General features: G+C 49.0%; 1 protein-coding gene across 4 annotated transcripts in view; it reads right to left on the bottom strand.

Moving 5' to 3' along the window:
* Nucleotides 1–1,981: 1,981 nt before the first annotated feature.
* The window catches only part of wdr17 (WD repeat domain 17), a 38,475-nt gene continuing 26,824 nt past the window's right edge, over nt 1,982–13,632 (bottom strand). For 3 of the 4 annotated variants that reach the window (XM_086297120.1, XM_086297119.1, XM_086297121.1), the window contains 15 exons: nt 12,747–12,872; nt 12,251–12,406; nt 12,057–12,121; nt 11,613–11,745; nt 11,441–11,529; nt 10,888–10,987; nt 10,658–10,797; nt 9,991–10,102; nt 9,686–9,827; nt 9,083–9,185; nt 8,877–8,978; nt 7,613–7,711; nt 3,659–3,726; nt 3,445–3,542; nt 1,982–2,427 (listed from right to left, as the gene is read on the bottom strand). In XM_086297120.1, the coding sequence (XP_086153246.1) occupies nt 2,308–2,427; nt 3,445–3,542; nt 3,659–3,726; nt 7,613–7,711; nt 8,877–8,978; nt 9,083–9,185; nt 9,686–9,827; nt 9,991–10,102; nt 10,658–10,797; nt 10,888–10,987; nt 11,441–11,529; nt 11,613–11,745; nt 12,057–12,121; nt 12,251–12,406; nt 12,747–12,872 (1,653 nt within the window). In that variant the 3' untranslated portion in view covers nt 1,982–2,307. Of the gene's footprint in view, nt 2,428–3,444; nt 3,543–3,658; nt 3,727–7,612; nt 7,712–8,876; nt 8,979–9,082; nt 9,186–9,685; nt 9,828–9,940; nt 10,103–10,657; nt 10,798–10,887; nt 10,988–11,440; nt 11,530–11,612; nt 11,746–12,056; nt 12,122–12,250; nt 12,407–12,746; nt 12,873–13,632 lie in introns of those variants that run through there. The other variant, XR_015129974.1, reaches the window with a different exon arrangement.

The following is a 13,632-nucleotide window of genomic DNA, read 5'->3' as shown; positions in this document are numbered from 1 at the left end:
TAAATCCTTGGCCAATTGAATCCTTTCACCGTGGTGAAAATGTTGGCTTTTTCCCAAACTGGGCGCTCTCCAAGAACCCGTGTGTGGTTTGCATGAAGTCACAGGTTGTCATGAAGAGACGGGTATAAACAAAGAGGTTCAGTGAGGCTGATCTCACAGCTGCTGTGCTGAAGTTTCCCTGTGAATGAATCCACAAAGACATGAAATGATTTGTGGTTATGATCGTTGTCTTTTCCTGGTCTGGCTCTCCAGTTATCGTTCTACAGTCTTTGGTCTGTAGAACGATTGGTCCCCGACGTTTAAGTCTGCTTTCTTCTGACTGGCTGCCCCTCACAGAAATTTGAACAGAAAGTGGGTGGAGCTTGTCTTCTTACAATGACAGTATCAGGGAGTGTACCCAGGCAAACTGAGAAACCAAGTGTTCAGAGCAGTTTGCAGCCTGAGCTCAGGAGTAATGTTAGCACAGTGCTCCCTCGCTATATTGCGGTTCATCTTTTGCGGCTGTCGCAATTTTGCATGCTTTATTTTTTTTTTTACAGCCCATTGTGTTCTGCATCCTGATTGGCTGTAAATCGTTGTCAATCAATCCTGTGCCGTGTCTCGTGTACAGTACAGAATGTGTTCAGCTTGTCGATCGCTAGCAGTGGGACAAAAAGTTCTCGACATGCTGAGGGAAGGTAGAAGTTACTGTATTTTTTGGACCATAAGGCACACCGCATTAAAACAGTCAGATAAGTCAAACTTTACTCAACTCATTCTTCTTGCTTCCTCCACTTCCGTACCATTGATTCATTATTGATTCATTAATGTTAAATTCTCTGGCAGCTGCTCTGCTCCCATGTTCTGAAAACAGGGTTTGATCTTTGGTTTCGGTCTATAATACTGGACTTATTTTTCTACGAAGGTTTGAACGAGAGAGAAAAATGTGAAAATGTTCATGCCTGTCTGAGAAAAGTGTAAAGTGTGCAGTGAGGGGTTTTCCAGCCTTAAAACATCTGTAATAATTGTAAAAAATAAAGTTGGCTACTCCCACAATAGACGAGGGACCGCTGTATGTAGAATTCCCAAATAATATGATTAGATTCAAATCAGATTTATTTATTCAGCACCAAATCACAACAACAGTCGCCTCAAGGTAGATCGGACAATAACACATACAGAGAAACACCCAACAATCATATGACCCCCTATGAGCAGCACTTTGGTGACAGTGGGAAGGAAAAACTCCCTTTTAACAGGAAGAAACCTCCAGCAGAACCACACACACCTCGCTTCTCTTCCTGTTAAAACAGTTCTTCTTTCCTCCAGTCACCAAGTGCTGCCAGGAGAGGGTCGTCTGATTATTTGTGTTTTCTCTAATTTGTTGGATCTTTGCCTTTCAATAAAGCATTTTGAGGAGATGCCAGCATGTATGTATTCACATAAATGAACAGTCCTGAGCCGCCCTAATATGATATAACAGTGTGTGGACAGATTCTTTCATTGTGTCTTTGTAGATCTGAGAGAGGAAGTCAGGAGGGTCAGTAAAGTATGTGAGGGTGGTGCAGGAGATGTGAGGACAGAGGTGAGGTGTGCGGTAGGAGTGACAGATGGGTTCAAGGTGGGGGTGGTGATTACATCAGGGATCAGCTCTCAGCTCCTCCTTGTTTGCAGTGGGGACGGACAGGCTCACAGGTGAGTCTCTCATGTTTGCAGATGATACTGTGATCTGTTCTGAGAGTAGGGAGCAGGTGGAGGAGAGCCTGGAGAGGTGGAGGTACGACATACGTGTGTGAACGAGAGGCAGACAGGTGGAGAGGTGAACATGCCAGGCAGCAGGAAAGGAGGAAGACCTCAGAGAAGATTGGTGGATGCAGTGAAGGCGACATGCAGAGAGTTGGTGTGGCAGAGGAGAACGCTGGGATAGAAGGAGGCAGGTGATCCACTGTGGTGACTCCTAAAGGGAGCAGCTGAGAGAAGATTAACACGAACACAAAGAAAGTCTCCCATAAATACTCAGTGGTGTCTTTATTCCAGTGCTTTCTTTGTACAGTAGAAGAACTCAGATCTATACCCTGTATGTACATGATCACATTGTGGGAAATGAAGCGGGAGTCCTACCCAGTACGACACATTCAACACCAGTCCTCCTCCACACGTGAAGCACGATTGGTTGGCTACATTCTCATCACGTAACAGCTAACCAATATCAAAATCTACAAAAGCTTTGAGCTCCTCTGAAGCTTCAGTTGGCAAAAAGTGTTTGAGCTTCAGCCGCTGGTGTCTGTCTCATCGCCGCCGTGACCGTCTTCCTCTTCTTCGTGTGTGTTAAAAGGGGTTGATGCGGAGTCCCGTCCCCAGCGGGGAGAAGGGGTTGACCTTCGCCCACATTAAAGCGTCGTTGAGTGAGATGGCTGATTTATTGTCCTCCAGCAAAAACACCGGACCCTGAGCATTCAAACAGAGCAGACAGAGCTTTGGACACATCAGTGCAGAAACACGTCGGGTAATCAGAGCTCGTGGGGACAGCTAATGGGCGCGATGCTTTCCCTAACCATGACCTTACTGTAACCCAGTGGTTCCCAAACTTTTTTTGCTGGGCCCCCCTTTGTTTTACGAGTACACGGGTGATTTTGAAAAGCAGCTGTTTCGTCCACGTAAACAGCGTTTCGAATCACCGAAAACGGAGATTTTTTAAAACTCATTTTTTGCGTTTACGTGTGGACGAGGAATACAGAGTCACGCAACATCAAAGGTATGAGCCTTTTTCCACATCACGCTGTGGCCACGTTATTGCTTACATGAGAGGAATTGCAGAATGGCAGACAGTCAGATTAACAGTATTTTGTCTCTGTCTGCAGGTTTTACACTCTTACATATAAACACACAGTTGCTGTCCCTCCATTTACAAAGGCAGAGGCGTCACGGTGCGATTATTTTACATGTAGTTGTTTTTTCCTGTGTAATAATGTTCAACATTGCTGTCAATGCATTTTTCAAAAAATGCCTCTCTGTGCAAAATGGGTTTAAAAACATAAACAGCTGTGGGATCCTGTTTGTCTGTGATGTAAACAGCCCAGCGCTGCTCCTGATGCAGGGAAACCAACCCTGCAGGGAGACCTACCTCAGCACCTGTGCAGGTGAAGCCAAAGGGCAGATCTGCTTCACCATATTTTCTAGTCTTTGGCTTAGAATGAAGTTGGTTTGGAAACATATTCAGTGATGCTTCATCTCCTGCTGTGCGTTTGTGTGGGCGCCTGTGCTAGCCGTGTGCAAGCGTTTTGTTTTTTTCCCTTTTCATGCCGTGCCCCCCCTGCAATGGCTCTGCACCCCCCCTAGGGGGCGGGCCCCACACTTTGGGAAAGTCTGCTGTAACCTGACACTAAAACCACATTTTGAGTCTCAAAAATGCCTTCAATGCTGTGGGATTTTGGTCCCCACAAAGATGTTAAAACACACACACACCTGTATTCTCTGCCCGGTGAAGCAGGACAGCTGGAGGTCTGAGTGACTCGGCAGGTTGGAGCCCGTCACGTAGTCAGCACCGCAGAGGAGCAACGCACCTGAGAGACGTCAGGAAATGGTTTAATGTTGTCATTATCATTAACACGATGCTTCTTTCCTCGCCCTCTGAGCTGCAGCTGGTGATGCGGCGCTCTGAGGCGTGAGGACTGTTTACCTTTGTGGCTCGGCTGGATTCTCCTCTGCAGGCAGCTGAACTCTTCTCTTTGACACTCTGACGGGGGGCTGTTGGAGACAGACGGACAGGAAGGAAGCACGTTTGCTGTGAGTGTGTGTGGACATGAGGACTGCATGATAACAGCAGCATTTTCTCACAGAAGACGGTTTACAGCATCAGTGCGAGCCGAGCTGAAGGCACTCGGTCGTGCTTTGTTTCATGGAACAGCAGCAGCTTTCAGCGAGTGCTCCACTCTGGAGTCTGGAGTCTGAGGACTTTCACAGATGATACGTACACTTTGTTTTCTTAATATGAAAACATCCAACTGTGTGGACCGGGCCCCAGAGACCCACTCAGGGCTAGAACTCATCAGTAGGTTTGCCTTCATAATCAAGCTTGAACACCCAAAAACACAAAGAGAAAAACTGACAAAATACTGAGACGTGACAAATGTACTCAGACTTGTCTGCTACAAATGTACCCAGGACGCAGAGTGTGTGAGTGTGAGTTTCAAACAGCTGTCTGTGGCCTGCAGCTTGCTGACTGCAGTCACTGCTTACAGGAAACCACAGACTAAAATAAAGAAATGAAACTTGTCCAGCTGTTTGTGACAAACTGATAGCACGATGTTGTTCTAGAAGCTCATCCCTGCTCTGTTCCTCTTCAAAGGGCCCGTTTCAGGATCAGGACTCAAGTTCTGGGTCAAAGATGGAGCTACAGTGGGGCAAAAAAGTATTTAGTCAGCCACCGATTGTGCAAGTTCCCCCACCTAAAATGATGACAGAGGTCAGTAATTTGCACCAGAGGTACACTTCAACTGTGAGAGACAGAATGTGAAAAAAAAATCCATGAATCCACATGGTAGGATTTGTAAAGAATTTATTGGTAAATCAGGGTGGAAAATAAGTATTTGGTCAATAACAAAAATACAACTCAATACTTTGTAACATAACCTTTGTTGGCAATAACAGAGGTCAAACGTTTACTATAGGTCTTTACCAGGTTTGCACACACAGTAGCTGGTATTTTGGCCCATTCCTCCATGCAGATCTTCTCGAGAGCAGTGATGTTTTGGGGCTGTCGCCGAGCAACACGGACTTTCAACTCCCGCCACAGATTTTCTATGGGGTTGAGGTCTGGAGACTGGCTAGGCCACTCCAGGACTTTCAAATGCTTCTTACGGAGCCACTCCTTTGTTGCCCGGGCGGTGTGTTTTGGATCATTGTCATGTTGGAAGACCCAGCCTCGTTTCATCTTCAAAGTTCTCACTGATGGAAGGAGGTTTTGGCTCAAAATCTCACGATACATGGCCCCATTCATTCTGTCCTTAACACGGATCAGTCGTCCTGTCCCCTTGGCAGAAAAACAGCCCCATAGCATGATGTTTCCACCCCCATGCTTCACAGTAGGTATGGTGTTCTTGGGATGCAACTCAGTATTCTTCTTCCTCCAAACACGACGAGTTGAGTTTATACCAAAAAGTTCTACTTTGGTTTCATCTGACCACATGACATTCTCCCAATCCTCTGCTGTATCATCCATGTGCTCTCTGGCAAACTTCAGACGGGCCTGGACATGCACTGGCTTCAGCAGCGGAACACGTCTGGCACTGCGGGATTTGATTCCCTGCCGTTGTAGTGTGTTACTGATGGTGACCTTTGTTACTTTGGTCCCAGCTCTCTGCAGGTCATTCACCAGGTCCCCCCGTGTGGTTCTGGGATCTTTGCTCACCGTTCTCATGATCATTTTGACCCCACGGGATGAGATCTTGCGTGGAGCCCCAGATCGAGGGAGATTATCAGTGGTCTTGTATGTCTTCCATTTTCTGATGATTGCTCCCACAGTTGATTTTTTCACACCAAGCTGCTTGCCTATTGTAGATTCACTCTTCCCAGTCTGGTGCAGGTCTACAATACTTTTCCTGGTGTCCTTCGAAAGCTCTTTGGTCTTGGCCATGGCGGAGTTTGGAGTCTGACTGTTTGAGGCTGTGGACAGGTGTCTTTTATACAGATGATGAGTTCAAACAGGTGCCATTCATACAGGTAACGAGTGGGGGACAGAAAAGCTTCTTACAGAAGACGTTACAGGTCTGTGAGAGCCAGAGATTTTCCTTGTTTGAGGTGACCAAATACTTATTTTCCACCCTGATTTACCAATAAATTCTTTACAAATCCTACCATGTGGATTCATGGATTTATTTTTCACATTCTGTCTCTCACAGTTGAAGTGTATCTCTGGTGCAAATTACTGACCTCTGTCATCATTTTAAGTGGGGGAACTTGCACAATCGGTGGCTGACTAAATACTTTTTTGCCCCACTGTATGTTAGGTAAGGCTCAGGGAAACTGTGGTCTGCACTCTGGGGTGTGCACTCTTTGCAACTGAGTCCACTCAGTAATGAAGCAATGAGTCCTTAAACTGGACCAGACTCGCTGCACTGACGGCGTCTGAGCTTCTCTGTTGTGGTGATTGTTCCTGTTTTTGGTGGAAGCCGCAGCTTTGACGTCTCTTTAAGATGAATAATCATAAAAGAGCTTTAATGACTGAACATCAGCCCAGCAACATGCCTACGTGTCCATGCGTGTCCATGCAAGTCCATGCATGTCCATGCGTGTGCCTACGTGTCCATGTGTGTGCCTACGTGTCCATGCATGTCCATGCATGTGCATGTGTGTGCCTACTTGTCCATGCATGTCCATGCATGTGCATGTGTGTGCCTACGTGTCCATGCGTGTCCATGCATGTCCATGCGTGTGCATGTGTGTGCCTACGTGTCCATGCGTGTCCATGCATGTCCATGCGTGTGCCTACGTGTCCATGCGTGTCCATGCATGTCCATGCGTGTGCATGTGTGTGCCTACGTGTACATGCGTGTACATGTGTGTGCTTACGTGTCCATGCGTGTCCATGCATGTGCATGTGTGTGCTTACGTGTCCATGCGTGTGCCTACATTTGCATGCGTGTGCATATGTGTGCATGTGTGTGCCTACGTTTGCATGCGTGTGCCTACATTTGCATGCGTGTGCCTGCGTGTGCATGCGTGTGCATGTGTGTGCCTAAGTGTGCATGTGTGTGCATGCATGTGCATGCACGCACTCGCTCGCGTCCCCAGCAGTAAGTCTGCATGTGGCGCTGCTCAGCTGTGGGGATGGTGGAAGCAGAGCAGTTATGTGTACATAAAAACATTTCTGGATGTATTAGGAAGATGCTAGTAATGAATTAACCATGCACTAGTGCTGGGAGACCGTATGCATGGCTCTTACTGATAGGCCGAGTTCATCTTTGATGCTCTGCTTCCTTAAATAGCAGCTTATGAAGTGCAGTTTCAGAACAGCACCACAAGGTGGAGCCGCCTTCATCTGAGTGCTGCTGAGCTGGAGGGGACAGCACTGACGAGACAGTCATATATTTTATTCTGAAGCTCTTCCTGATGTTGACGAGCTCCATGATAAATCATTAAAACTTTACTATCTTATATGAAGTCCAGGATTTGGTTCATTTTTCTTCAAGCGCTTTGATTTCATCGGGCTGTGGTGCAAACACGGGTCACTGTGTGCCGCTGGGACGTTCAGCCCTGAGAAGAAGATCCTCATTCAGTGACGAGCACATTTTCACCCAGACAGAGAGGAAGTAAAGCTTCCACTTCACTGATTTCAGAGTGGGCCGTAATGGCTCCTGGTGCTCTTCATCCATCTGATTTCCCCTCATCAGGAAGTCCTCCAAACCTCAGAGTGACGATTCGTCAGTTAGCCGATCACTCAGTGACCATCTCAGTCTAACGGCAGATGCGGCTCCTTCATGTGTCGTGATGCAGTTGCCTTGGTGACCGGCCTCATCCTGGCCGCTCTTCAGCATCACTGCTACACCTCTGCTCGTTAATGTGAGCACCTTGTAGTGTTATTGATACAACGTGTGTGTGTGTGTGTGTGTGTGTGTGTGTGTGTGTGACGTACATGCTGTTAGCTTGTGTGCAGGCCCTCCAGGCGTCCAGCTCCACAGACAGCTGCTCGATCTTCAGAGGGACACACACCTCTCGCCGCTTCAGCAGCTGACTGAGAAACACAAAGAAACGCGTTCACAGATGCTGGCGTGCAGCAGATCCAAACAATCATCGTCGATAATTCCAAATCAAAAGCCGATATTAGCTGACGTCACCGCGCACGGTGATATCTGTTCCTGTTTCTGGAAGTTATTTTGACGCTTGTGTCCAAACAAATCAGGAGATGCTGAACATTGATTACGATCAAGGAAAATGTAAACCTGCCTGTAGCGCTCCAAAGCTTCAGCTGAGGTTTAAACCAGGGGTGTCAAACATAAGGCCCGGGGGCCAGAGTGGGCTTGGCAGAGACTCCAGCCTGGCCCTTTGGATGGATTTGGAAAATGTGAAGGAGGGCGTAGATCTTGGAATTTGAACTGTGTTACAACTTTTCCTACTGATGTTTTAGTTTCCTCTTAAAGTTAAAATGGTAAAAATTACATTAAAAAATGTAAATAAACTAAAGACATTCAGGGACATTCATGCTAAACCAACATAATGAAGTCACATAAACAGAAACGGCCTGTATTTATATAGCGCTTTACTCGTCCCTAAGGACCCCAAAGCGCTTTACATATCCAGTCATCCACCCATTCACACACACATCCACACACAGGTGATGGCAGCTGCGTTGTAGCCACAGCCACCCTGGGGCGCACTGACAGAGGCGAGGCTGCCGGACACTGGCGCCACCGGGCCCTCTGACCACCACCAGTAGGCAACGGGTGAAGTGTCTTGCCCAAGGACACAACGACCGAGACTGTCCAAGCCGGGGCTCGAACCGGCAACCTTCTGATTACAAGGCGAACTCCCAACTCTTGAGCCACGATGTTTTATGATCGTGTACCAGACAAACTGCTGTTTTTCACAGTCGGTCACAGTAAAAACATTGATGTGGACTAATAAAAACTTTCTGTTTTATAACCACAGGACAGTCTGAGTGCTGACCTCACACTGAGAAAACTGCTCTTTGTGTGCAGGACTGGAAAATCCTCTGTGTGCGCTCCAAGAGAATCCAGCGTCAGCTTTCATGCTGCTGACACACACACACACACACACACTCACAGTGTGTGTGTGTGTGTGTGTGTGTGTGTGTGTGTGTGTGTGTGTGTGTGTCTGTGTGTGTGTGTGTCTGTGCACTCACAGTGTGTGTGTGTGTGTGTGTGTGTGTGTGTGTGTACCTGGTGTATTCGTAGAGTGCAGGTACGATGCTGCTGTACTGTCTTCTAATGGCCAGCAGAGCTCCAATATAACCACAGAGGATGAGCAGCTCACTGCGGGCTCTGCACGCACACAGACACACACACAGACACAGACACACACTCAGGTCAGTGAACTCTGTGTGTGGTAAGAACAAACGTTGTTTCTAATAAACAGTCGTTCTCACTCGGTGGTCTTGGTCGTGATGAGGCGGTCAGTTCTAATGTAACTCATCAGGTCCAGGATTGGCTGAATGTCATCCACCGTCCAATCAGATCCAGCCAGCTGTTCTGAGGAGGGAAAAAAATGAAAAGCAAGATTTGAACTAATCAGCCCGTCCATCATTATCCTTATCAGGGTCGCAGGGGGTGGAGCCTATCCCAGCTGCCACAGGGTGAGAGGCGGGGTAAACCCTGGACCCTAACACTCATCAGTGTTTATGACTATTGTGGACGATCAGTCAGCTCTTCAGTTTAAAAAAATCACAACAACAGTCGCCTCAAGGCGCTTCAGGTTGTAATGTAACGACCTACAATAACGCCGAGAAAACCCAACCATCATATGACCCCTATGAGCAGCACTTTGGCGACAGTGGGAAGGAAAAACTCCCTTTTAACAGGAAGAAACCTGCAGCAGAACCAGGCTCAGGGAGGGGCGGGGCCATCTGCTGCGAGCGGTTGGGGTGAGCCATAAACATTAAAAACATGAACTAAAACATGGAGAAAAAACACATGAAATCTTTGTTTTCTGTGAACTTCCAGCTGCTGCACAGACGCTGATGTGTGAGTACCTTTGACGTGGTTTATCCCGATCTGCAGGGCGACCTCAGGCTCGGGGCTCAGCAGGCGGAGTTTAACCGCTGAAAACAAGTCTCCTTCATTCACAGCTTCTTCTGCCAGCACCTTACACTCCTCCAGTGAAGGCAGGCCGCACTTTAAAGACAGCGAGCGACATCATCACGCGTTAATATCGACATGTACACGCCCACGTCCGCTGCAAACATGTTTCTGCTGTTGTCTATTAAATAAAGGCTTTAAGTATTTACCGATCACTGCAACGTTTACATTTTACCCAGAAGGAGTCGAGCGTACGCACCCTTTCATGCAGCTGGTTGATTTCAGCCGCAGTCCCCGGGTAAAACGCGCAGAGTTTAGCCAATAAGACGTGGTTGTCGGGAATCATTCGCAGCAGGTCAGCTGACAGCTCCCTAAGTGTAAACACAGAGAAGATGAGGGTCATGTTTTTATCATGTGCAGCTTTTATGGAGCCACAGAGTGAAGCAGCTGTGTGTGCTCGTGGCTGCGACTGCGTCCGTGTGTCCTGAGTCAGCTTGTAGCTGACAGCTGGGCGCCAGCACAGCTGGATATGTGACGTCACCCAGCGGTTTGTCCGTGAGGACGGACTCACTGTTGGAGCCTCGAGTGGACATTAGAGGAACTGCAGTTTCTCCTACGTGGACGTTTACTTTGTCCTGATTGGTTCGCACTGTGCAGGTAAGCGGCCTGCACACTGATTTGTTTAAGTCTGTACCCGCCCACCTTTGAGCGCCAACAGCTGCACCTGTCAGGGAACAGTTCCCTGACATTGCGAATTTCACAAAAGAGAGCCAATCAAAAGGATGTGTCAAAGCAAAGCCACGCCCTTAAATCCCCCGATCTGATCTGTTCTCAAACTAAACCAAATCATGTGACCAGTTCAGTTAACTGAGCGTGCTCAGGGGACGGCGGTCTTCGTGTGGGGGCAAAGCAACACAAAAGCCTACCATGTCGGATTGGTCATGTACTTCCTGGCAAGGAGCTGAAGGCAGTAAGCCGTGCTCTGATTGGCCCCCTCTCCGAGGACGATGCCCACACACGCGGCCAGCTCCAGCTCGTTACCTCGCATCAGACTGGACATGGCTAACTGGAACCAAAGCACACGTCCGCACACACTTCAGCCATGTTTTAAAGCGGAGCGCAAAGAAATGCCGAAGACGGCGACTGCGACACTCACCTCGACGTCGTCCACGGCCAGGTGGCAGCACGCCGCCAGCACAGAGCATCCGTCCTGGAAGTACCACTCAGCGAGGTCCTTACAAACCTTATGGAGGAGGCTGCAGAGAGAGGAGAGCCACAGAGGTCTGCAGGTGTGACTCACACAGGTGTTCAGTTAAACTAAGGAGGAGAAGCTGACCTGAGATCAGCAGAGTATCAGCATCTGTCTGCTCTGACCTGTGTGTGTGTGTGTGTGTGTGTGTGCGTGTGCGCGTGTGTGTGTGTGCGCGTGTGTGCGTGTGTGTGTGTGTGCGCGTGTGTGCGTGTGTGTGTGTGTGCGTGTGAGTGTGTGTGTGTGTGTGTGTGCGTGTGTGCGTGTGTGTGTGTGCGCGTGTGTGCGTGTGTGTGTGTGTGCGCGTGTGTGCGTGTGTGTGTGTGTGCGTGTGAGTGTGTGTGTGTGTGTGCGTGTGTGTGTGTGCGTGTGTGTGTGTGTGTGTGTGTGTGCGTGTGTGTGTGCGTGCGTGTGTGTGTGTGCGTGCGTGCGTGCGTGTGTGTGTGTGTGTGCGTGCTACCTCTGGTACTGCTGCCTGTTGTCCACGTCATTAGTCGTGTGGTTGGCTGCAGAGCTTTGAGGTGCACGTATGTTCCCCTCACACGCTCCCTAAAAACATTCATGGTTAGGATGTTGTCACCTGTGCGTCCTTCGTCACAGGTGATGCGTCCGTGTTGGTGCGATCTTTGTACCTGTGCTATCAGTAAGGCCTCCAGCAGCTGTCCTCTCCCGCTGAAGAACGTCACCAGTTTTTTGATGTCTCCCGTGGCGACGCAGTACGGGATGGCGTCGTCATTATCCTCGGCCATCAGCTGGTCCGCTCTCCTGCCACAAGCACAGGCTGATATGAAGCGTGTGGAGCAGCAGGAATGTGAGACTCGGGTGATGATGACGATAAACCTTATAAACCGTTTCTTTATCGTGACCTTTGTGGCCTCGCTGCTCTGCGTTTGCAGCCTAACACTTAAACACGTCATGGATGCACGATCGCCTTAAACCTTACAAACAGTCATCTGTGCTGCCGATGGGCCCGACCTCAGCGCACTCATGTTGAGTCAGAAAACATTAAGTGCAGCCTTTCATGTCAGAAACGGGCGCGACGCTCGGTGGTTCTCTGGGTTGGTGCTCGGTGTTACCTCTGCATGAGCTTCTTCCAGTACTTCATGGAGACTCCCGGTGCCACAGACAACGCTTTCTCCCACTGAAACACACAAAACGCTCACATCACCGAGCCCTCGGTGCAGCGTCACTCAAACTCTTCCTGCTTTTTGTTTTAGTCAAAGTTTCATTTGAACAGTGAGTTCACACACACACACACACACACACACACCTGTCCCAGCTCCACCATCAGCTCACAGTATCGTTGGGTCTGTCCCAGCCTCAGATGGATATCTGCGGCTTCCTTCAGCCGCTCCTCTTTGCTCGGCGCTCCGATTCCTCCTCCGAATTTGGACATCTTCACGATGGTCAGCTCCTGAGCTTCAGACTGGAAGACAAGAAAACAAAAGCTGAGGCTAGAAAATGATCATTAGAATTAGATGTAGAACAATAAGATCAGGCTCATACTGTTTCATACACCAAGGAGTAAACATGGGTTTTAGACGTGTTTTAAACGTGGACAGTGAAGGAGCCTCCCTGATGTGCTGGGGCAGATCGTTCCACAGATCAGCAGCAGCAATAGAGACGTGCTGCACGCCTGCAGCTGCAGGAGCATGAGCCAACAGTCTCCTGCTGGATCACAACTCAAGCAGGAACAGGTGTGGCGCTGACTGTGCACGCTGCGGTAACCGTCAGCTGTGACGGTGAAAGGACCAATCAGGACTCACGGTTTTAAACTTGAGCAGGTGCTTCATGTGCATCACTCCTTTGCTGTAGCTGGCTGGGAGCAGCGAGTCGTCCTGGCCGTTAATCACTGACACCAGGTCCCACAGGTTACTGCTGCCACCTGGAGGCTGGCGCACACACACACACACACACACACACACACACACGTGTGAAAACCAGCACGCTGATGCGTTCAAACATGTTTAATCAGACCAGTAATCCAGCCTCTCCTCCACCACAGACTGTGGCATCCTGCTAACATGCTGATGTTCTCTGGCTTTACTGCTGCCGCGTTTGCAGGAGGAGCAGGAGGAGGAGCAGGAGGAGATCTCACAGCGAAGACTCCAAATAAACCAGGAAGTAGTTTTAAAATCTGTAACATCTGTAATAATAATAAAAATATGTAAATATGAAAGCAGATTTCACTCTGTCCTGATCTCTGTTCTGCAAACATCACGTTCAGGCTGTGGAGGAGGAGCAGGAGGAGGAGGGGAGGAGCAGGAGGAGGAGGAGGAGCAGGAGGAGGGGAGGAGCAGGAGCAGGAGGAGGGGAGGAGGAGGGGAGGAGGAGGAAGAGGAGGAGCAGGAGGAACAGGAGGAGGAGGTCAAACAGACAAACGAGGCTGCGCTCGCAGTGAAAAGCTTGGCAGGAGGAGAAAAGCACCAAACACAAAGGGCGTGTCCAAATTCATGGGCTGCATCCTCCTGAGGACACATTTGTAGACCGATTACGTCACAGCGACGCGCTGAAGGCTGTCCACATTCGTAGACTCCTCCGAATGCGGCCGACAAATGCGTCCTCCTTTTCCCCGAATTTGAAGGATGGGTTGGGTGTGTCCTTCGTGGCCCACCATATCCCAGAATTCATAGCACGGCCCAGCCAAACTCC

Source organism: Aulonocara sp. 'chitande type north' Nkhata Bay, linkage group LG6 (assembly GCF_057382095.1).
Source record: "Aulonocara sp. 'chitande type north' Nkhata Bay isolate Kocher_YH1m ecotype deep benthic linkage group LG6, A_spYH_male_GT1.1, whole genome shotgun sequence".
Lineage (NCBI taxonomy): Eukaryota > Metazoa > Chordata > Actinopteri > Cichliformes > Cichlidae > Aulonocara > Aulonocara sp. 'chitande type north' Nkhata Bay.
The sequence above is the reverse complement of the archived record's forward strand: the minus strand, read 5'-3'. Positions and strand labels throughout refer to the sequence as shown.